A 25814-nucleotide genomic window follows, 5' to 3' on the forward strand; every position below is an offset into this window, starting at 1 on the left:
CGATAAAATTGTAATAAAAGTTACAAGGTGAAATGTAGTAGAATTAATACACTTCTACGTCAGAAATCCTTTCAGGCGTGTTTGTAGCTCGTTGATTATTAACAAGATATTTTAGGAGAAGAAAATTGGAAACGCCGCTGTCAAGACGTCTTATAAGCAAGATGGGTCCGTCAATCTCGACAGCTTTCTGTCTATGAGGTAGATTAGATATTCCTGACTGGCGAATCTTATGACTTGAGATGCAGGTTGCTCTCTTATAGTGCGATCTACTACCACACTTGTGGTTGAATTTAATTGTAATAAAGGGACAAAAAATTGAAGATTAGGTTAATTTAATATCATACAATAATCTTAAGCTTTCAGGCAATCAATAAAACCTTAGTGCCTGTCTTTTGTGTATTAGTAATTGGCGGTTTAATTCTCATATATACGGAGTTGCATTATTTTTAAAACAGCATGTAAGAGAATATTAAATTCATGTAACATGTGCAAAAACTCGTATGCATATTGCATACAATTTTCAAGATGATTTGAACGTGAGAAAGCAATCACGCTATACTGAACAAACAAGCATACAGTTCTTGCACTATTTTATTCTATTTTATTATCAGAATAAAAATTGCACAACACATTGTGTGCTATTGATCGCAATGCTCATTCCACGCATTTCTCTGCTAAGAATCAACCACAATACTTTTGCTATTAGAATGCACAAGGAAATGACTTCAATCATTTTTCGGATGCTTAGTGCTGTAAATGGAAATTCAGCTGAATATTAAGTTATGCTCCGGTAAAAATACGAGCATAACGAAATAATAAATTTCGTCAAGCAAAGGGACAGAAGCGACATTTTCTAGATGAATAGCGACTGAAACTCTCTCAATGGGGCATTTGAATGCATTCTTCAATCTATTGATAGAAGCAATCCTAGATCCTGTTCGACTTCAAACAGGAACGAAAGTTAATCTATCCATTAAGCGCTGTATTTTAGGCATATCTTTACGAGTATCAAGAAGAATTGAAGTTTCCTTCTGAGTACGTGGAAGCAAAACTCTCACGGCGGGCGTGACGGCTGAAGTCCCAAGTATGTGCCCGTCTGAGAGCTTTCAATAATTTGTTGAAAAGGCAGAAGGTTCTCTGACGGCTGGTACCTCAACTGAACGTAGTGCTCGAAAGATTATATCATTACTTATTACTTACCATCGAAAAACATTGGAAAATGTAAATCCATTTTTAAATTGACACATCTTTCCAGCAATACTTAATTCACTAATTTATTGGGCCAATTTTAAAATCCATCTACTGCACATCAATTTGACAAGGCTGAAAGAGTAAGGTTTCTATGAAGTGAGTGAAAACATCTTGTTTCAAAAATAGAAGAGCATACGTGTGATTAGTTTTTTACAATTTTACTTAAGTCCTGAAAATTGTTATTTAAATCCGAAATTTTTCAGATTATTTTGCATTAAAAATTGTAATGAAAGCAACACTTTTTTCGTATACACTCGAATCGGTGTAAATTTCCCAGGAGTAATTTGTTTGGGAGACGAAATAATGATAAAGCAACATAATAGATCATCTCTTGAGTAATAATAATAGAGGTGCTCATACAAAATATTATTACTGGCCATTAGAGCAATGTGTTTACATGATCAGTCTATGAATAAAAACTAATGATAAATAATAAGTGTAATGTAAACACATTGCACTAATGACCAGTAATAGTATTTTGTGTAAGCATCTCTATTTTACTCAGGAGATGTCATAATCGTGATCTATTATGTTGCCTTAGCATTCTTAAGTACTCGAATAAATTCTTCTTGAGAAATTTACACCGATTCGAGTGTAAATGAAACTGGTTTTCCTTACTAATAGAAGTCAATAGTCGAGTTCGATTAAAATCCTATTGCAGCTATGCAAGTAGAAGAACAATCTAGAGCTCCACAACTTCCATGACCTGTAAAGCAATACTCGTACCATTTTGCCGTGTGATTGTGTGAACTATTTTCCACAGCTCAGAATAAATAAAATGAAAAATGAAATTTCATTCGTGAAATAGAGTTAAAAATCCTCTTTAATCGTGTATCTCAAATATACAACTTCTATCTTAATTTTTATAAAATCAGATATTTTCTGAGTTTTGTTTTATGACATCCAATCCAACCTGAACTTTTAAATCTCCTTTTTAATGACCACAGGAAACTGCATAACATTATGCAAACTCAGAATCCAGAGTTTTGACACGGAACAAATAAAAAATATTCCACAATCTTTCTTCATCCCTCAGGAGTAAAGTTTGGATTTGCTACAATGTATAATTAGGTTTTTTTTAAAAATATAGTGATTTTCCCCCTAGCGACGATTGTAGGAAACTAAAAATTATTTCCAGCATTTTCCTTTGACGATATTTATATACAGCTTTATTACCCCAAGGCTATATCTTTATTACCGAAATCTCGACCGAAATAAAACCGCTTGTCAATTTATTAAATAAATATTAAATTGGAAAAGGAGAAATTTGTTCGGGTGCAAGTGCAAGGTGTCTCAGGCGAACTTAATAATGAATAACATTATTCTGCCTGATTCACAACCTCCGTTTTGATGCAACCAAAAATAATCCAGTTAAATTATATTTGTACCAGGAAAGTTGTGGGGTAGTTTTGATTTCTTTGATTCTATATGTTTTTTGGAGTGCTGAATCCGAATCTGAGGTTTGCCAACAAAATTTCATGACGCAACATTGAAAAAAATACAAAAAAAGTCGAAAAAGATATTTTTTTGTCAGTTTTGTGCTTTCAACTCGAAAACTATCTACTTTTCGAAAATAACCTTCCTATTCAAAATGAAAGTACCTACATAAAATTTCCTACAGACTCCACTATTTAGTATTTTCCTCGATGAACCGTTCGGGTTCAAGCGCCAGTTGAAAATTGGCGTATTTCGGCTGCACCCACAAAACATAGTTTTTGGCATTAATCAATAAGTGAATTCCTTGCATTTACCTACTATTATTTGAACTTTATATGAAAGGGTGATTTTTTTGTCATTCATATAACGTTCATAACTTTTCATACAATTATGAATTGTATGAAAAGTTAATTTCTAACGAAAAACGGTATATCATATTATTATATTATTTATAATATATAATACTTATACTGTGCTATCTAAAACTATTCCCACTCTCTTCCGAACCAGATAAAGAAATCACAAGGCCCTACCGTAGCATGTTTCAATAATTATTGTTGAATTTGGAAAAGTGGCGCTGTGGTCATTATTAATTCAAAAAATTCAAAAAAAAGGGGTATATATATCTCCTATTCAACGGCATTATCCCTCTTGTCCCGGTGTTTAGGTCTTTTAAATACACTATCCAAGATTGTGAGCCAATGTCGTTTAGAAGGTCCTGAATGAGGTTTTTTGAAATCAGGTTTAACGATTGGACTGGATTGTTCTATGATAATCGTCGGGGCTTGATTTTCTGGAAAATGAGAATGAAAGAAGAACGACGGAATAGGTTGGGAGACCCAACATACCACCCAGATCGTGTAAGTATCTTTCTTCAGTCTGTTCTGGGTTTCCTTGTGCAGTTCCTTCTTCGTAAAATTAAATGCTGCATTCGGGGAGCTCGATATTTTCACACAACCCTTCACAGGATGTACAGATCTGGGAGCAATAGAGGCTTGTCTTTCTGCATCCGCAATTGCGTTGGCAGCCTTTTTTACATTTACAAGAAATTCGTCGTAGGATTGAGTCCGGTGCAGGATTCAATGTTGTTGGCACTGGCACAAGACCACTCTTTGTTTTTTCCACCCCCACCCGTTCAGGTCTTTTTGTTGTTCGTCTAGTAAAGTTTGACCGTATAACCACTGTTGCACTTGAAAGTAAACTCTCAGTGAATGTTGTCGAGCCGCAGCTTCGGTGGGGGTTAGTGAGGCAATGTTAGTTTTACTTTTATACGATGAAGATATATATTGCCTGTACCTCAAATCATTCAGGCTAGTTTCATGTCTTTTCTCATACAGAGCCATGAGAAATACGTTTCCAGCTTCGGCAATATCGTCCTGGTGTGCAAAAGGGTCTTTGAAAGTTTCAATGACTGGTTGCAAGTCATTGTCCTTCTGCAAAACTGGCAAATTTCAGTTTTCCCTGATTAAACAAAGCAGAAGTGGTGTCACAACCACTCATCGCGTGAATGAACAATATATGGTCTGATAATGTTTTGTCAGCAGCAAGATGAGGATTGTAGAGGGTTTGAGACACCTTTCCTTCTCCTGGTTTCAAAAATAATACATTATTTATTTCAGGGATACAAAGGCCAATCAAAATTACCAGAAGGTTGATATCTTCCCCAACCACTGTCACATATCCATTTGAGAGAGCCAAAAAAAGAGCTTTTCTGATAATTAAGACATCAGCATTCTCCACAGCTTGCTGTGACACAAATTTTGCATAATCAAGTTCTCCCATTAACTTAGATATCAACCTGCTCTTGTTTCTGGAGTTTGCAAGGAAACTCGCTCCTGCGCCATAGATTTGGTAAATGTTATTGCAGCAGATTGTTTTTTTTGCGCTCTTCTCAGTCGTTCTATGCGCTTGGTACTTGTACAAGCTTCGTCAGGGTATCCATCAAAAATTACAATGGAATTTGATTTGTAATTTGACTTGACATATGATACATAACTGCTGCCAATTTTAATTTAATTTTTAACACTACAAATAAACAAATCGTGTTGAATTGTGTTGTCGTAACTTCGCATAATTTGACAGCTGACATCCGTTGTTTTTTTGGTGGGAGGAGGGCTTGAAGACTGCAAAACGCAGGTACACGGTGACGTAATGGGCCTTGCCTCATCTGTGAAGGAGTGGGAGAGTTTTATTCCAGACGGAACAGTTATAAAATCTTTTGAGGAGGCCGGTAGACAATGAAAAGTACGGATTTATATTTGCACACAATAATAATAAAATAATAATAAAAGATGGGTATTTGCGGATACAGCCGAAATACGCCAACTTTCAACTGGCGCTTGAGCCCGAACGGTTCAACGAGGAAAAAAAACGAAATAGAGAAATCTGTAGGAAATTTTATGTACTTTCATTTTGAATTGGAGAGTTATTTTGAAAAGTTGATAGTTTTCCAGTTGTAAGCACAAAACTGACAAAAAAATATCTTTTTCAACTTGTATTTTTTTCAATGTTACGCCATGAAATTTTGCTGGCAAACCTCAGATTCGGATTCAGCACCCCAAAAAACATATAGAATCAAAGAAATCAAAACTACACCACTACTTTCCCGCTAGATGCCCGTTTGAGCACAAATAGCCTGCATTAAAAGGGGCGATAAATTTTCTGTAAGCATGTGGGACTTGGTTTAACCTCGGGTGTAACTATGTTGTAAATTTAATATCCTTACTTCTAAGGCGTTGATACATTTGCACACTTAAATGGGAAGAGGTTCGTGAACTAAATTTCAATATGATAAACACTAAATAACCCTACCCATTAGTGCATGAGGTTGTAATTTGAGATTTTTTGTACTTTAACCGCAAGCACTTATTCATTTTCACTTAAAAGTAATTATCCATAGAGTTACCAATTTTTGTAAATGTCGGATTGGCCAATATGGCATGTCCATTTAAATGGACGCTATGCAACGAAGACAAAAAAAGGAAACAATATCCAAATCAATAAATATGAGAAGATATTACTTTATATTTGTATTAACAATAAAAAAAAACCTTTGTTAAAATTAGAAATAATTATTTAACTAGTACCGAAGAGAAAATATGATAAAAAAACATGAAAAAAATGTGAAAATGAAACATTACTTCGAATGAAATAGTTTGAAACATTCTTTCGGGTGTAGGCCAGCATTGCATTTCTCACAAATAAAATTACACTTTTTTGTGCACTGCTTGCACCTTCGATGAGTTGCAGAATACACAACAAGATGTCCTACGTTATCAAATCTAGTATCAGTAGTCACTGTCGATACTCGTCCCTTAGTAGGAGGTGTTCCATATTTCTGCAACAAACTCTGTGCTAGGTATCTGCGAAATTTTAATAGGTTGACACAATTAGGGTCCTTTGGATTTAGTTTTCTCATCAACAGCCAACTATTTGTGACCGTTATGTCAAATAAATAGGCGAAAATTGGCCAATACCATTTTCGTTGTCTAATTCTTGATCTGTAAACTACAACTAACCCATCCATTTTATCAACACCCCCCATTCCTCGATTGTAAACGGATATTACTTCAGGCTGATCAATTGGCTTCTTCGATTTTGTCTCCCTGCACCAACGAGACGTTTTGACAACATTTATATTGGAGAAGTTAGAGGCCATTGTAACAACTTTATTATCTTTCCATTGAACGAGTAACAATTCTTTACTTCCAATGAACTTGTAACTTCCTCTCTTTTCTTTGTTCCATATTTTCTTGTCAGGGATGCCTGTGAAATAATTATCGAAGAATATTTTATAGCCAAGGTTACCTCCAATTTCTGCCTTTTTCAACAAAGAGATAACTACGTCTCCACCTAGTCCAAATTGATGTGCATTTGTCGATTTTCCCGTGTATATTTCAAAAGCAACACAATAACCTGTACTTGTACACAATGCCCAGTTTTTAAAACCAAACCTAATGGGTTTGCCTTTTATATATTGTTTTGCATAGTGCTTTCCATAGTACGGTATCATACTTTCATCGATTGAAATTTGTTCTTCTAACCCACCATGTTTTTTAAATGTGGTGTTTAGATGATCTATAATAGGTCGCAATTTGTACAATTTGTCTTCCGGGGTGATTGAAGAATTGTCGTTAAAATGCAAATGTCGTAAAATGGTTTCGAACCTATTGAGCCTCATGCTGTTAGATAATATTTTTGGGACGTCATCGGAAGTGGACCAATACATTCTTTTATTTGGACACTTTGTATATCCTGATAGCAGCATCGCTCCAAAAATCACGTATAATTCATTTTTTGTTATACATAAGTTTAAATTTTTTTGTTGTGCATATTTGTTCGTCTCGGTGACTATATGATTCATAATATTTTCATCCCAATGTAGATTTAAAAAATCTAACGGTGTTTCTGCACTCCGTGAGTCCGCTGAGGGTTGTCTGGGATCACAGTCTTGATTTACATCAAAAGTAGGAATATTTTGAGACCATACTGACGCCTTTTTTTGACGTTTGGAAGGAGGAATACCACTGGGCGATGTACCAAGGCTAGTCGATGTTGAAGGCTCGGGATTCAAATGGATATTATTAGCAGCCATTATATTGCTTTTAACAATAGAAAGTGGTGTATTGTAGTCGTCATCAGAATCTGAATCGTCATAATGAACTTCACATGGTTGATTCAAAATTCCTCTTGGAAGGTGATTAGGGTTAGCAGACTCTTCATCTGAATTGTCGCTGTCCTCTTCTGTTTCTGCAGAATTCTCATCTGGTGGCGATATATAAATAGCCGCGGGTTGATTCACTTTGTTATCTTCTTCTATAATTTCTAATAATTGATGCAATGATAGTCTGAAAAAAAGTACTTTTATGCATAATGTCCATTATAATGGACAGAATTGAAAAAAGTAATTTTTGAAAAGAAAAAAAATCACAAAATGAAAATAAACTTATTACAGGAATCTACAAACTCAGGAGAAACAATTGCCATGAACCCAGATCTAATATTGAATTTAATTGTTGTAAAAAAATGACTTACCCTCCATTACGCGTGGAATATAATCTTGGATCCATTTTGAGCACTAACTAAACACCTCACCGGTTGAAATATCTTTAGAGACTGAAATTATTCGCTGTCGTGTATTATTATAGAATGCACTAACAGGCACTAACCAGTCCGGACTTGCAAAAGTGAGGTTATAAAAAATAAAACAGTTGCGTCCATTATAAGACACACTATGCACTAATGGGTTCAAAATAATTTAGGGCCAATTGCACCGTCAAAATTAAGTATCCCTTAAAGTTAAGCATAACTTAAATACCATAGCAACGATGGTCTTAATAATCGTTGCCATAGATTTTAAGCTCGACATAACTTTAAGCAAGGCTCAACTTTGTTGGTGCAACTGGGGCTTAACCCTTTAATTAAAATACACATAAAATAGAAACCCTTTGGTTAATCGAAAAATTGCATGTGACTGTAATACCTTAAGGGGTCTTTCTTTTAAATTTAAACTGCTTAACCAAAAAAAACAAGCTATTTAACAACAAACTTAAATCGTTATCATACCCTTACATTATATTATAATTATATTATATTATATTAGGAAATCTAATTCACGGCAGTTGAAATACAATATAGTAACCAAATCTTGCAATACCTTCTAATTCGGGTTAGCATGATGTCGTATCGTCTTAATCGAAAATTCCCCTAGGCGAAGACTCGTAGTCGTGGTCTATGAAGTTACAGGAATTACCCATGGCGCGAAATATGTAGATGAATTTGAATTGAAGATCTTTCCTTACTAGTTTTATACGGGTTGCTCGGGTCAAGGTGCGTCTTTTGATAATGAAGATAAAAGTTCATCAACTTCGGCGCGTGTTGGAATACGTAGTGCACGCTTAGAGTATTCTACTTCGTGCCAATATCCCTTTTCTATTTGAAGTTTGCGCAATTGTAAAACGAACTTAACTGTCTTATTAATACTGCACTCGTTGCTTTTCGTATAGCTTAGATGTCTGAAAGTTGGCTGCGAGACAATTACAAAGGCCACTTTGGGACAAATACCTACTGCCAAACAATAATGGAAATATGATTACATTTAGTGTATATATTTTTTAAAATTAAGGTAAACTGATTCAATTAAGACTCCATCTTGAATGTTTTAAATTAATATCATTTTTATTTCAGAACGAAGCGAAATAACACTTTTTGTGTCATCGCTTTAGTCAAGTAAGACTATTCACAGCGTCTTCTGTTTTGAAGGATGTTATAGCCACATGTAACGTGCCTGCATATTTAACACTTTACTGATATAAGACATAAGATTGTAAATCACACCTTAACATTACGGTTTTTGTGGATAGTTAATTTCTAAGTAATAATAATCCTGAACTACAAAGTTTGACTAGATTAAATATAATACGGTGATATTTATTCAGAAGTAGACATATGGTTTTACATGTATTGTTTTTCCCTACTTTTAAAAGACAAAATCTCTTCTGAAGGGCGCCTAATTTTATGCAACCAAAAAACTTCTTATAACAAATAAAGATCTGGCTGTCATATTAATTAATTTGAATATTGTTGCTTTGGCTTCACAGAAAATAAATCTATAGATCAATTGACAATAACAACTTTTCCTTCAGATGAATACATCGCACATGAACGAAAATTAAAATACGGAAACTGAAGCAACAATATTCAAATTAATTAATATGACAGCCAGATCTTTATTTGTTTTAAAAAGTTATTTTAGTTGCATAAATCTAAATTTATGCAACTAAAATAACTTTTAATAACGCACTTCAGGAGTAATTTTGTCACTTAAAAGTAGACATAGGGAGAAATATTAGACGTAAACCCCTATGTCTACTGCTTAATATCACTGTATAATAAAAGAATTGCAGCTGCGAATGAATTTTTTGCGTGATGCTAAATTACATAAACTTGCTAATTGCTTGACAAACAAACCTCCCGCAAATTATAAAATGCGATTAGCATCGTAAAAAATTACCTGAAACGGTTAACCTATGCTTCTGATATATATCGTTTACGTCAGCCTGGACACTTTAATGGGAAAAAATGGAGACTGTGCATGTCGGTACGTGCTCTGCGCAACCAATTTTAAAAATGAAGACAAACATGTAAAAGGAAGCAGAAGGATTCATTAGAAGATAATTAGATCACGCCTGTAGCCTGCGAATCTGACGAAGTTCGTTCTAACAAAATTTCTCCAGCAGTTTTGTTGACGTGAGTTGGTACCCGTCAGTTTGTGTATCTATCAGTTAAGTTTAATACATTGTGGCGTCGAATGATTACCGAGATTATATTCGCCGTTAAACTTATGGAATAAAATACCGTGACATAATGCAGGGTGACAACAGTTTAAATGGTAAAATTCGGCACTTAAACTTTGATTTTCTCCAAAAACAGACAAGTAAAAAATATCAAAATTATTAATATTCCATTCGAGTCTACACCTTCATAAAAATGAAGAAGGGGCTGAAAGAACACGAAGGTTATTAGATATCCATCAGGATTTGAATTAGTAACTGTAATTTTATTCACCACGACTTCGTAACTTAATATTGATTAGATACGCCGAATAGAAACAACCACATTAAAAAAAAGAGGGGAAAACTGCCATTTCGGCGGTGCGCAACCCTTTAGCGATAAGTACACCTTAAAGCTTATTACTCTATAAAATTTTGCATATCTCCCCAACCTAATTTTCATCCACCGATCTCTGCGGCTCGTGTCAAGTATATCCTTACAAAAGGATTTCAACAATCACTTCAGTTGCCAATGTAAGAACATAGTATAGCGTTTTGTCATTATCAAGTATGGTGGCTTCAGCCTACTGTCTTTCTCCACCTTTGCATAATATTTTCGATTATCACAAAAAAACCGTGCGTGCCTAGGCGTGATCAATCATACAATTCTTCGCTTAAATAACTAATTAATTCAATTAATTACTTAATTTTTTTTATCATAGCACTACATTAATTGTAAACACGGCAAAGTTTTAATGGAATCTACTTCGGACCATATATCATCAGTTATTTTCTTAATTGAATTGGGAAATGGGAAATTCGATACTAGACCTCGTTTCATTTCCATTTAGAGTTTCACTTATTCTGCGTCGCCTCTTTCAGTGTTGCGTCATCTGTAAAGTAAAGTTACCGAGAACAGTGAGATATTGCCAAAAATATAAGACGTGCATTTGCATAAAAGCAAAGAATTGTATGAGGAAGTTTAGTGTAATAACGTACGGTACTAAGAAAGTTCTTTTGATCTAATTTTCTATATCTACGGATGAAGATCGCTCAACAGGAAACCAATTACGTATTGTAAATTTCTAAATGTGACAAGCCTGCGATCTTTCAAAGAAAGTAAGGAATATGGATTTTGAAGAAGGCGGAATGACAATTATAAACTTTTCTCCTAGGTTCTCATATACCTACGTTCAGCGAAATTCCTACGCTTACTGTATGGAGATTGAACTTACATGAATGCGAGTGTTTCGATTTAATGTAACCCTACGATTCCATATTGGCGGATTTAATCAGAAGCTTTAGACTATTCTAGAATATTCTTCGTATGGATCATACTGTATAATTGATTACATCGCATAAACACTTAATACAATCTTGATTGTTTCCATATGATCCACAACATAGATATCAGCAATACAAACCAAACAGAGGTCTAAGACAATTAATATAACCCCCAATAAAATATTTATACAACGCGTTCAAAGTAAACTATTGCTATCTTTGTTATTATTACAGCTACAATTTGTTACAGGAAACGGCAACTTTCTAATATCATAAAAACTTAAGCAAAATAAAAATATTTATTCTGGGGATTTTGGAAAAATGAGTGAAATGTTTATGTTTTAGTATGTTGGTACAAACTTTATGATGGATTGCGAAATTGAATTTTTATTTTTAAAATCTCTAGATTGTGATTATGGGACCACTTGTTTCTTGGTGGTTCTGTTGAAACAAATCTGACTGAAACCTTAATTGTCAATGGTTGCACAAATTTTCGTTTCGTTCTACTTTCCTCAAAAAGTTTCATAATCTAAATACAGAGATTTAGTAAACTACCCCTCTTTTGCAGTGTAGAATCCAGTGATACACAGAAAGAAAAAAATAACTGATCACCTTATTTACAACATCGCGAGTTTTATGGAGTCTGAAACTTTTCAAATTCCGAAAACAAAATGATTAAGTGACCGTTATAGAAGAAAATGCGTAAAATATCGAAATAGGCTAATATCAAAAAAATTACAATAAGAAACTCCGAGCTATGCATTCCTAAAATAAATAATCCGAAAGAAGTAAATATGTTTGTTGCTCGATCACATTGTTATCTTCACGAATCAATATATCCCTATGGAATGGTGAAATTTTGCTAAATTACGAAGTTAGGAAGGCCTTGTTAGCCGGCTGTATAAATTATAAGTTTGCAACTGGATGGATTTTGCTTACGACAATTGTAAAATATGCTGCGTGCAACTTGCTAAATATCGATCTTTTCGGTACGTCCCTGTAAAGTTTTACCGGAGCGAGTTGGGGAATATTGATGCTGCTGGTATCAGTTTAGAAAATAACTCCCCTTACTGTATTAAATGGTTGTCGAAACGTATTTAATGCAGCTAATTATTTTTCTTGATGCCCTTTGAATATTTTTGTGCCCTTGGGAAAATAAGTGAAATTGAAAGACAGCTGCAACGAGGCGTGTGAAATTTCTTTTCGGGTACGCATCAGTGCGTATCTTTCCTAAGGCGCTTCTCAAGTTACATTTATATTTTATATCCGAAAAGTCAGTATAAGGAGGGTGCATATGCGATAACCTCTTGAGATTGGTTACTGATCGAAAGAAGTAACTTCCCGTTCAAATTATCAGAGAGCTTGATACGACGAACCGGAAATATAAGGATTACAGTTTTATTCCGCAAGCTTCTTATGTTTTTCGTAAAGCCCTTGTTATTGGTGTTACACATTGTTTCATGCGAATAAATTTGTCACGCATTATACTTGCTGATTTAGTGGCTTAAATTCGCTCTCGCCGACGTTTACAATAATAAAAACTCCACGTTTCCCAATAGGTGCCCTAATTTCCTTCCTCTCCAACGAGATAAACAGAAATTAATAATTGTTAACAAAACGGAACAAATCGCATCGCTATGGCTATAATTCCTGGCGTTTATTTAACGCAACCTTTTTGCTTAAAAGGAAAAAAATGTGGAAAATCGCGCGTGTTGTTAGGTGAGAATTAATTCAATAATTGAAAAATCCATCTAGCGGAATTAAAATTTATGGAAAAATTGCAATTTTTTGTCACGTACGCGTCGTAAATCTGAACACGGGCAGGAGGGGATAATATGCAAATGACGAACGTGTTCAATTTTCACACTGGAGAAATAACGTTTTATTAATTTCGTCAGTACATTCGCTAATGTTTATGAGAAAATGCAACCGCTTATTGTGAGCGAATAGGTAATTAGTTAATCAGAAAGGCAATATCGGTAACAAATCAATTATCAAAATGCGACAAATCTACTGTATACATTCATCCATGACGTAATTCATATATTGCAATCCAAATTTTAGTTTGCATAATTATTTTGTGCTTATCAGTAAGACTAATTACGTTGTGGAAGGTTCATCTTTGTGTTCATAGTGAATTATGCGAAATTATAGCTTTAATTTAATTTGGCAAGACATTGAAAAATGATAAAGTTGTGTAGGTTTTCGTTATTTTCGGAATTTATATGTTACGCTTGTTATTTTTGTAGAAATTCTTGTTAAAAGTAAATGTATTTCGATAAGAAACTAATTGCAACATTTTGTTTACGTGGTAATACAAGTGTCTGAATAGCTCAACGAAAATAGAGGGTTTACGACAAGGAGTTCGTTTATACAGTTGCAACAGTCTTTGTTCGATAATGGGTTCAAGGTTCATCTCGTTTAATAAACACTTTCATATTTGGAAATTAAATTGCAACTCATTCACACACAAAAAATGATTTTTTTTCCGACGGCCAGTCCAAACACTTTTCATTTGAGTAATTCTCTTTGAAATTTTTTAAAACAACGTGTAAATTTCACATTAGTTGAACACTGTTCTGGTTAAAAATCCGAAAAATTTCCCCAAATAACATTTTTTACTTCTAACACTTGATTATTGTTATTATTGTTGTAGAAACCAATATTTCTTTGGGAAGAATAATTTAAACTTAGCAATTTCTACGTCCAGAAGAAATTCTACTTTACGTATTTTTGCGAAAACAAATTGAAAATTCAAATTCAAAATACAAAGCTACCGTCCCTGTTGAAGAAGAAAATATTTTTCTTTTGGACGACGCTATGTTACGAATTTGTATTTTGTGTAACAGTAAAATTTCCACATATACCGCTTCATAGCGAACGTGAACAAAAGTATGTCTGGAAATAAAAGGTGATAACAACGTCTACGTTTTCAATAAAAGCGTGCGTTTCAAGATAAACTTCAAAAACGATAGCGTAAAAATATTAGTATTAAGATGAGGTTAGACTTTGTAAGAGTTAGCACCTATTATTTGTTTGTGAGATGCATTATTTTTATGCTATTATTTTCGCATAATTGCGATGATTCGCAGCTAAAATTTTCGTTTTCTAAAAATTTATCTAGTAGCGATAAGAGCTTTGTTTTTAGTGAGAGATTTTTTTTATATAAAAAATATCAAGAACGAGTTTGAAATATTAAAAAACGAAGCGGTATCTGGCGCAAAGTATTGGAGTATTCTTCAAGAATTTACACAAAAAAGGATAAAAATGACAAAAAAATATTTTGGTGAAATAGCTCAAGCTCATCGTTTTTTAATGAAGAAAACTGCCACACAAATATTTTCTTGAAAATAGTTGGAATAACAATTCTATGCCGGCGAAAGTTGCTCAAAACAAACCTTATGGACACTTGAAAATATAATAGAACAATAGTTTTCAACTACCTAAAGTCGGCAGTTTTTAATAGTTTCATTAATTCTATTGTTCGTGTAAAGTTTAGGTGTCTGTGTATTTTACCATACAAAAAATTGTATAAATTCTATTGACAGCCGCCGACTGTTAGGTAGCTGAAAACTATTGTTCTATTGTTTTCAAGTTTCCATAAGGACTATTTTAACTTTCACCCGTATGGAACGGATTTCAGGTGCATATTCAATAAAACTATCGGTCGGGTTATAATTGACGTTTGATCAGCGTACAGACAAGTTGATCCTCCGTTACGCTCTAGAATGTTCTGTTACGCTGGAAGCCGAAGAGTTTCTATCACACTCACACACGCTGAACTTCGGCTTAACATTTCTTCGTTTGCTCATTGTATTAGGCCATTATAATGACTCTTTGAATTTTTAAGATTTATAGTTTGGATTGACCTTTCCAATATACCTATCTATACTAGTTGCTAAATAACTACTTAGGTATATTGACTCTGCATAACTCTTGGCTTCAAATCAGATCTCCATATCCGATCGAGTACCTGCTTTTTAAAGCAATTCTTAATTAGCATGATGCTATTATTCGACCTTCCCCTGTCATAGTTTAAGCATCTGAAATAATCAGAAGTGCTGATAAAGAATATCTATGCTTAAACATGATCCATAATCTATATTAGGCAAGACGAAAAAATCAAAATTAAAAACGTTAAGTAAACTTTTCACCACTGTACCCTTAAACCCATAGTTTATCTGTTTCTAATTTCGCCCAAAATGTTGTAACACATTCTCAAGTTAACTTGCCGAAGAGCTTATTGTTTTGCTTTCAAAACTGTATAGCTTCAATACAATCAGTGCATTAATTTGAATATAAATTGCTGTTTAGCAGCTTGAAATGGTTAAAAGTGTCCTCAAATACAGAATTTCGCGTAAGGTATTTTCCGGAATTTTCTTAGATGTCTATTTTAAATTTCCCAAGTGTACACGCCCCGTGTCTCCTCTGTATTTCACAACTCCGCACTAATATTTGTTAAACTAAACGCGAAAATTAAATATTAAGATCCGCTCCATACATGCAATCATAAATGGTTCGGTGTTTTAAGGCGATTATTTCGCCCTTGGGAGGAAGTTAATCGAAGTGGGATTTAGAGTAGGCAGTTATAAAGTGGCTGCATTTTAAGGATAAGCTGAGAGACTTGCGGCCTCAGTAATGACGCATATACAAACTATGAATATTCATTATTGCGAATTTACAAGTTTGTAAGTTTCTTAACTTCAACACACAATTCCCATTAATTGTCAACAAAGCTTTAAATTTGATAGAAACAAAACGACGCCTTTAAACCAAAACCGACATTCGTTAGGGGAGGTAAATGAATACAAATCCCGCTCATTGGTATAAATTTTAATGAAACCAATTAATATTTACGAAAACGGCTTTAAAAGAAACGTGTTCGCTAAGAAAATAATTTGCTAATTTTAAATCGAAACGAATGGAGGCACACCTTTCTCTCGAGATTTTTCAAGCTATTTCGTGACCAAAAGAAAAATTATACTTTTAATACGAAGCAGTTTTTGGACTTTTAAGAATCCACCAGTGCAATATGTTTTTGAAGGTTTGAAATAGAATTAGCGCTACTTTTTATACAAAACCGCAACATGTTTTTCCTCTTTCCAGTGGTGAATAGTTTCCGCAACACCGATTGTTCATAAGTATCCGACGGATTTTTGTTTAAATTCGGTTTTTTCTTACAAAGAATCCACATTTATTATACTTACTCCAAACTAATAAGGTCTTTTTTCTTCCTTTTATTTCTAATTTTATTTCTATTTCTAACTGTTTGTCTGATTTGATTAGTTAGAGACATAGTTGGGTATTATTATAGTAATTTTATATAGTACACGTGTCGTTTTCAGAAAGTTCGATTCCAAAAGATCACAATCGAAACGGTTTCCGGCAGGGAAATTTATTGACACTAAGCTCGCATTCAGAAACACGGCTACAATTAAATCAGCAAAATAACGCATTTTCCAGAACATTATAGTGGTCAAATTTAAAAAACACCTAAGCATTCGATGATCGAGACACTTCAATTGTAACCCCTTGTATATTACGATTTGAAAGAAAATTACGTGCAGAGCAAAAAATCTTATACCCGTAACCACTTTAGAATAATTGACCCGAGAGATACAACACATTAATATAAGTTATTAGACGCTCGATAAAAAAGCAACAACTTCTGACAACTCAAACTCAAACAATGGAATATAATGTAAGATATAAGATATTGTTCCCTTTGTTCTGTATAACAGATTGTATCTTTTTAGAGATTGAAAGCAATATATTGATCATCATTCTTTTCTTTGTAGGTTTAATTAGTTTCTAAAATTTATTGTTAATTTTTTGCGTATTATTTATCAGGGATAAGGCAGTTGACATGGAAAGCTTTATGCTTTGCATCTCTGTTATTGATATACTTTTGTATCGTTTTTCTACGCGAAACTAAACCACCTTTTGATTATTTGAGGTGTCCATAGAAAAATAAGTGGAAACGAATTTTGGTACATTGAGAAACACTGAATTTTAAAGAAGAGCGGCAGCGATAGCCAAGGTCCGGATCGGTGGCGCAAAACCTGCAAAACAATAAACAGTGGCGTAACATTGCTTACTGTATCAATAATGATATCATTAATATCCAATATCTACAATAACGATGTGATTTTTTAACCTGACCACTGCGCAAACAAACGGCTCGCCAACTTACTGTACATTCGTAGAGTTTCGAACCCTTTCGTTTTTTACGACCAATAACACAAGGGAAAACTTTTAAAGAAGAAGCATACGAGGAGCTCAGTTTCTGGAAGCACTGTCACGATACTTCCACAGGGAAATTGAGAATGTACTAATCGAATCTACAGCGAACACAACGCAAATGGACATCACATTAGAGCAAATGTAGGTTCCACATCAAGAAGGGAGGCAGCTGCTGGGAGAAGCCAAGAAATAAGAAGGGAAAAAGAAAAACTGGCAGTAGAAGATAAATTAATTTTGTACGCGGCGATTAAAACAATTGGAGTGATTGAGCAAGTTATGAGTAGGAATTATGACGAAAGAAAAGGATATGGTTCACTACATCTTAAAAACTATGAAGAGATCAGGAGCTCCACTCTAGATACAAAGAATTCAAAAACAAACAAACGAATTTAATCAACTGTATTAAAAATAATTAATTAAAAAAATCTGGAAGAACACAAAAGATAAAAGAACAACAAGAAGATGGGAAAGTAGGTAGAAGTAGTACAAATAAAAAAATGAAGAAATGAAAGAAACTTACAATAAAAAAGAAGAAAATGTAAGGAATTTAATTGAACGGTTAAAACAACTTAAGAAAAAAAAAAAAGAATAATGAAGAGTCAACCGATCGGTATAGGAGTTTAGAGAGCGTAAGAGAGCAAGCTAAAGGGGTTAGTATCTTACAAAAGAATTGGAAGAAATTTAGCAAGGAAAATCAATTGTGTTTATTATGTCAATAGCTGAAAGAAGAGAAACCGATAGAAATCCAAAAGAAGTTAGAATTCGCTGAGCAAAAGTCATTATAAGAGTTTAAATGACCAGAAAGAGAGGTAAAGAGTTTCATTGTCAAGGTACAGGGTACAGGTTATTGTATATGCCATTGTTTTCCTCCTTCTACAAGATACGGTCCACCGTATATGTTTATCTTATGTTTTTGTATTTTGTATGTAATTAACATCATATTGTGAATAGGGCACATGGGTGATGGCTCGATTTTTTAATCTTTATCTTTTGGCTTTATTGCTGAATTTGGATGAGGTCAAAATTTAAAGGTTAGGATTTGGTTTGTTTGGTCAGTTTCCTTTGAAAAATAGTTTGAAAAAAAAGCTCCAGTCTCTGGTTTCTTGTTTTTCAAATTTCGTGAGGTTTTCTTAGCTTCAAAAGACATAAGGGGATACTGTAGCGGTAGCTTGCTTTTCAGTCTGAAATTTTTCGAATTCGCGGGTAGGGGAATGAAATACGGATAGATTATTGGATTACAGAGCACGCCATCGTGGGAATTGCGTTAGGACCGTTTTGTCTGCGTACTTTAAAGACTTGATTATACACTTGTCTCTTAATATACTATTTTCTTATGAAAATGACGAATTATATAAGGTGGTTTCATTCTGAAATGACAGCCAAGTATTTATACTGCAATTAAGTGAAACAAGTTATACGCGTTATAGTTGGACAAATTACCTCAGGGACATTAAAATTAAATATGTGGAATGAAATAAAGAACGACGAAGAATGAATTACCACGACTATGAGGATCATGTATGAAACTGCTTTGTATTGATTGGACCATGTACTTTATTTATGGCATTTATTTTGTGGCAAGAGTGTTAGATCTTTGGATTCATTCTAATATTGCAGGAAAATGTACGATTTGCATGTAGGATTAGTACAACTTACTATTGACCCGCTTTATAGTAGCACTACTTCCTACGTAAGCGCCAACACCTGCAATACCTTACATTTATGCATAAAGCGTGCCACTTGTGCTATCGCTTACTCCTATCATTGTTCTGTAGACCAGATAGATTGAAAGCTTCACATTGGAAGGCTTATCCAAAGTCTTTGAGCGGAGTAACGCTACGTATCGATTCCTCGTTTAAAAGAGTTCGCCAACCTTTCGACAGAAAACGTACATCTCTATTGTGCAATTTTACTACAAGTGTTTACAAAGAGCGTTAATATATAAGGGAGTAAAAGCAATAAAACCAACTGGAGCGCCTTGTTCAATAAATGACGTAGAAGAACAGCGATCTTGAAATGAAATCACTTCAAATGAAGTAAGAAACGATGCAGTGCCTTAATTAAATTTTCGTTAAGAAATAAATTAGCAACTGTTGCGTTTCTCAAGTTTGTAAATTTGCGATACAAATTGCTATTTAACCATTGACAAATGAAACTTGTAATCTCTAGACATTATTTCCCAAGGTACGATTTCTAACTGCTAACACTGGGAGTGTGTTCTTTGTTTACTACCCCCGTCCTAAGCTGCATTGCATAAAAAGTATACACACAGTTGACTTTTACGACAGATATCGTATATTCTGCGTTTCACTTTTGACGCTTTTCCATACAGTAACGCATGACGTTGGTTTCTATAACATTGATTTACATTCTATCAAAACTACGCTGGCGTCACCCCTCCGCTCAACTCATTTTGAATGAGACTTCTACATGTTTAGAATATACTTGATCCATATGTTGGCCGTAGATATTGTGCGAGGGATGTTAAGAAGGATTGAATTCCACAGTGCGGATGCCGTTGGGGGATTGCGGTTATTTTCCCCAGTTTTTTGACTGAGGTAATCTGATTTAGTTCGAAATTTAAAGTTGCTCTTCGATATTGAAATTCCTAAAATTTAAATTAACTCGCAAAGCTTTCCTGTTAACATTTGAAAAAATGGGTCCTATAATACCAATAAAATCAAGGTACACTGTTAATAAATTCAAAGATAAACGTAACAACGGTTTAATTCGTATATTCACCTTTGAATTTGTATATCGTATCGAGACTGAAAACTGAGTCGCCAAGTTTATATGTTACAATTATTTTCGAATATTTAACCCTAATAAACTAGATGAAATTCTGAAGAGTTACCTAATTATTACGGTGGCGTGACTCATTCAAAAAATAATCTAGAATAACTTCCACATAATCCTAATGGTGTGCTCGCCAATGACCATTAATTACTTTTTTATAAGACATATTGCAGCACGAGTACGTTACTAATCGATATCGACTGTTTTGATGTAGTAATTTAAATTAATTAACTAAACCCTCAAATACACAAAACACCTTTGCTATTTAACCCAAACAGCACAAGAAGTTATGCCGTAATTATCAAAGCGAGTTTCTTCTAATATAGATAGGTACAGTATATGCATCGCACTTAGAAATGTAAATTTGCTATACGTGTCAATTCTAATTGCTAACTCACATTTACCTCAAATTAAATTTGGATAGTTATGTAGCCGTAACGATACCGGAAAATGTAGGTAATATCTCAATATTTGATTAACACGGCGAGCTTGATAGCGACAATGTTAAAGGAAGTAATTGGTATCAAAAGTTAGTTGTCATAGACAGGGAATTACAGTTTCTGTAACTCGATTTTCGCGCAAATGAGAAAACTGCGATGCAGCGAGATGAAGTGGATTAATTAAAGGCGCAATTTACTTTTACATTATAAATCATTATTCATTTCTTGAGGAGACTAAATCGACAGTGATACTTTATTATGAAGGAGACGACGCCATGATCTTATTTGCATGCAATTACGTGTCTACATTTCTTACCGCTCAGTTGGATATTGCAATCCGTAATTAATCACTATTGTGTTAATCTTCACGACTTACCTGAAACAAAAATTAGATTAGAAATTGGACTTTTTTAAATATAGGTAATCATTACTCAAATCGGTTGACTTGGGCCGAGGTTATACCGTTTGATATTTATCCCTAGGCTTTAATGAACATTAATGCTCAGCTAATCAAAGTCCAACTTGATTAGGGAACGTGATTGATTGCTCCATATCTTGCGTGATAGAGTAGTTGGTAATACGATTTTAACTATTTTTAATTAAAGTAAACCACTTCCATAAACATTTTCGTGAAAAGATTATGCCACAAAAAATTTGCTTACGTCTTTTCTCCTTATGGCACATTGTGAACATGCAACGTAACTGGAAATTTATAACTGTGTGGTACACATCCAAAATTATTTCTCAATCTCTCAATCTCAATCAATGCCACCGCAATTCGCAATGAAAAGAAATGCTACTTAACCCAAGTAGTAAAAAGCTGCAATGCTAAACAACTTTGGAAGAAGCTGAATCAACTCCAATTATTGAGCAAGAAGAATAATTATATTCCTACAAATTTTGCAGATGCAGATGAAATTAATATGTATTTTTCTTCAACGCAACGCAGTTGCATACCTGATTTGGAACTCTTGGATTACTATAGCAGTAATAAATTTAACCCAAATAGTTGTTTCACTCTTTCCGAAGTTTTGGAGGAAGATATTACCAAAATATTATTTAAAGTGGCATCTAATGCTACTGGCGTGGACGGCATCAGTATAATTATGTTAAAACATTGTTGCCCTTTTCTAACTCCATATATAACTCATATTATAAACTATTGCATAAAATCTTATTCCGTACCTTCTGTGTAGAAGTGTTCTCTTCTTAAACCTATTGCGAAAGTGGCATCACCTAGTGGTATATCCGACCTTCGTCCTATAAGTATATTACCTGCCCTCTCAAAATTACTGGAAAAAGTTATTGTTGCGCAGTTGACTGACTATATTAATCAACTTCATGTCCTCCCCGCTACGCAATCTGGATTTCGTGCTGGGTATGGTTGCCCTGGAGCACTTCTCGATATTGTTGATGATATATTAAAAGCTGTGGATCAAGGTAACTGTTTATTATTAGCGCTTCTTGACTATTCAAAGGCATTCGACACTGTGAATCATTCTCTGCTTGTGTCCATTTTAGGTTACCTAGGTCTTAACGCTGAAGCAGTTGCATTTTTTCGTAGCTATTTATGTAATAGAAAACAGATCGTGTGCATGGGAAATAATCAATCAAGTCCTGTTACAGTACAGTCGGGAGTGCCTCAGGGTTCCATACTCGGTCCCCTACTTTTTACGATTTACACCGCGTTTTTATATAAGGACATAAAGCATACCAAAGTCCATATTTTTGCAGATGATACTCAGATCTATATCTCATTCCCTAAAAGTGAATTTCAAAGCGCAGTAAACAATCTAAATCTGGACCTCCAACAATTGTCAACAAATTCTAATAAATATAATCTTACCTTAAACTCTAATAAATGTAAAGTTATGCTATTTGGGAGTAAGAGGAATAGACTACAGTTAATAAATCTCACTCGAGTATCCATGAACGGTACAATACTCCCACTTGTGGATAGTGCTAAAAATCTTGGGCTCATTATGGATTCAGATTTGCGATTTAAGTTGCATATCTCAAAATTAATGCAAAAATCATATTTTACGCTGAAATTGTTGTATTCTCATAGGCATTCATTAAATCAACATTTAAAAAAGTTGCTTTGCGATACTCTCATTTTATCGAATTTTAATTATTGTGATGTCGTCTACAGTTCAAATTTGGATTCCTGCGAAATAAGACGAATTCAAATCGTTCAAAACTCCTGTCTTAGGTTTATATTTGGCGTCAGAAGAAGGGAAGGAATTTCCCATTACATTAGTAAGGCAGGTTGGTTGAAAATGGAAGATCGAAGGAAGCTGCATTGCTACTGCACTTTTTATAAAATAGTTGTCAATAAATGCCCACAATTTCTCGTTAACAAAATACGGTTCAGAACTGACACTCATAATATTAATATACGAAGAAAGGATTTACTTATTACAATCCCTAAGCACAATCTTCAGTTATATAAAAGGTCCTTCTCTTATTTAATAGCTTTTTATCTAAACAAACTAAAAATTAACTTTTCATCTATGTCGCTAGCACAGTTCAAAACCTTAATTAAAAATAAGCTTTATTCTGGTGAAGTGTAATACCTATAATTAATGTACATTTGTACCATCTTACTCAATTGAAATCATTGACTTATAACTTTCTCTCCTTTTCACAATTTAATGGATGTAGGTAGATTTCCACGACTGAAGTATACCTCTCTATGGCGTATTGGGGCTGAGTGGTAGACCAGATGGTTAATATTTTTGACCAATCTGAATCTTAACCCCTTGGGGAAAACTGGAAGGACTAAGAAATTGTAATGATCATGTACCTGATGATGTATTCCATGTTAAACCCAATAAACGATTTATTATATTATTATTATTATTATCTAATATAATTCTGTAGAACGTGTTTTTTCTCCATTACGAAGGACTATTTTGCACGCTATTATTACTTGTTGGAGAACCCCCGTAACATCTAAAGCGGTTTCGTAGAATGCTCCACCTATCGATGCAATTTTTATCCATGCACAGCCCTTTTTGTTTCTTGAATCATTCAAGTAGTAGGCCATGGAAACAACATTGATACATGAATGTCGCATAATAATAATAAAATTACATACGATTATTTTTACCACTTTTTCTTTTAACTTGAACTATACTAAATTTTTTCTAAAGTCTATAAGTTATAGACACACAAGGAGAAATAAAAAAATTGTTTTTACAAGATATCTAGTTAGCCATACATTTTATCAAACAAAAGTCTCTTACGTTTTATTTAAATTCGAAGTAAATTTTCATAATCCCGATAAGCCCCTTTAAAAAGGTAAGTTATTCCTGTAGTAAATTTGTTATTATCTTAGTTCTTTATTTTTGCCACTGTAGGCCATCTAAGTGTGATAGATGTTTTATTACAATAGTTCTTTGCTTCGCCATCCGGGATCGTGCAGATGTTTTCAATGGTATTCCTAATCGCGTCCCTTCTTTTCTTTCTGCTTACGCGTTCGCTGTACTTCTTCCTTTCCAGTAAAGATTTTTCCTCAATATTGGTTGGTTGCAAATTATTCCTCTTGGTACGCCATTACTTTTCTATTGACTTTCGTCTTCCTGGATAAGTGCTTAATAGTTTTGGCCGTTGCTTCATGCTTGCATCCCGTTGTTAATGTGCAGCATAAAAATGATAATAATAATAATAATGATAATAGTACCGTTTATTCCATGAGACTTGTATACAAGCATTGGAACGTCAAAATTATAAATTACAAATTATATAATTAAGTATAAATTATAAATAAGTAAAAAATAAATAAAAATACACTACCTACACGTTACATTACATACCTGCAACAATTTTACTGTTCAAGTATTCGTCTAACCTATAAATGCACATCTTTACCAACATGTTTTTTTATAGTTTGTTTAAACCTAGATGGATTATGGATACATTTTACGTTTTGCGGTAGTTTGTTCCAAAGTTTAATGGCAATGGCGGGAAAATGATGCAAAATTCATACAACATTGCGATGCATGTATTTTTTAATGCATGTTTGTTGAGTATATTTTAAGAAAAAAAAGTCAATTTTTCTACTTAACCATGAATCGCACTGGCGACATACCTAGAGACTTGAAAATAATTTCCGGTGATTTCTCTTGACCTATATTATATAAATGGGGACACCCCGATTTTTCCACGTTCGTGGAGCGGCAAAAGGACTGCATGGACCAGCTAGAGAAGACGTCCAAGTTCTGAAGGGCGCGCACTCCGCAACCTCTTTGTTTTGATAGTAGAATGTACGCCTTTGGGACGAACTGGCGACGTTGCTGCGAAAGGTGAAAAATGTCAGATTGGAAAACGAAGATCTGCATGAGAAGCAAAAGTCTTTGCTGATCAAGTCGTTGTTCAATCGGCTCGAAAATGAGACCAAAACGGAATCAGACATGAAAACATGTGAATGTCGATTGTGAAATCGCCCATGAAGTTTCAATAATTCATGTGATGAGGTATTTAAATATTCGCAATTGAATAATAATAATAATAATAATAATAATAATAATAATAATAATAATAATAATTCCCAAGCAACTTCACAAATACAACCTCAAGAACAAAGAAACATCATAAAAACAAGTAACGCAACATGCACTACAAAGACAGGTCCACCCAATAAAGTTACACGCCCTAGCACAATTAAAAAACACATAACTCCTTCTTCACCGAAGCACACCACGTTATCACAACCCACTCGTATTCAACCCAAACGCAAAAAACTATACAGCACTACTAGCTCACAAAATACTCTCCATCAATAACCCAAGCAACCTCACAAATACAACCTCAAGAACAAAGAAACACCATAAACACAAGTAACGCAACATGTANGACAGGTCTACCCAATAAAGTTACACGTCCTAGCACACTTAAAAAACACATAACTCCTTCTTCACAGAAACACACCACGTTATCACAACCCACTCGTATTCAACCGAAGCGCAAAAACCTTAACAGCACCACAGGCTCACAAAATACTGCAATATCTCCACCAAAAACCCAAACAACCTCACAAATACGACCTCAGGAACAAAGAAACACCATAAATACAATAAAAAAACACAAA

The 25814-nt window shown here is 34.1% G+C and overlaps 1 protein-coding gene and 1 long non-coding RNA gene across 2 annotated transcripts in view; both read right to left on the reverse strand.

Annotated features, from left to right (window-relative positions):
* LOC116177285 overlaps positions 1-21282 on the reverse strand; it is a 127532-nt gene extending 106250 nt beyond the window's left edge. The window contains exon 1 of the long non-coding RNA XR_004146642.1: positions 21154-21282. This is a non-coding gene — a long non-coding RNA (uncharacterized LOC116177285). The remainder of the gene's footprint in view (positions 1-21153) is intronic.
* LOC116177257 (piggyBac transposable element-derived protein 3-like) lies at positions 5825-6997 on the reverse strand. The gene has a single exon (XM_031496179.1). It carries the CDS (start codon positions 6953-6955, stop codon positions 5825-5827), a length of 1131 nt encoding a protein of 376 aa, XP_031352039.1. The 5' UTR covers positions 6956-6997.
* Positions 21283-25814: the final 4532 nt, after the last annotated feature.

The sequence above is a fragment of the Photinus pyralis genome, unplaced genomic scaffold (genome assembly GCF_008802855.1).
Source record: "Photinus pyralis isolate 1611_PpyrPB1 unplaced genomic scaffold, Ppyr1.3 Ppyr1.4_LG1, whole genome shotgun sequence".
Lineage (NCBI taxonomy): Eukaryota > Metazoa > Arthropoda > Insecta > Coleoptera > Lampyridae > Photinus > Photinus pyralis.

Excerpts from the sequence above, each read along its gene's own strand:
- LOC116177257 (XM_031496179.1), bottom strand. The coding sequence starts at position 6,955 with ATGCTGCTATCAGGATATACAAAGTGTCCAAATAAAAGAATGTATTGG.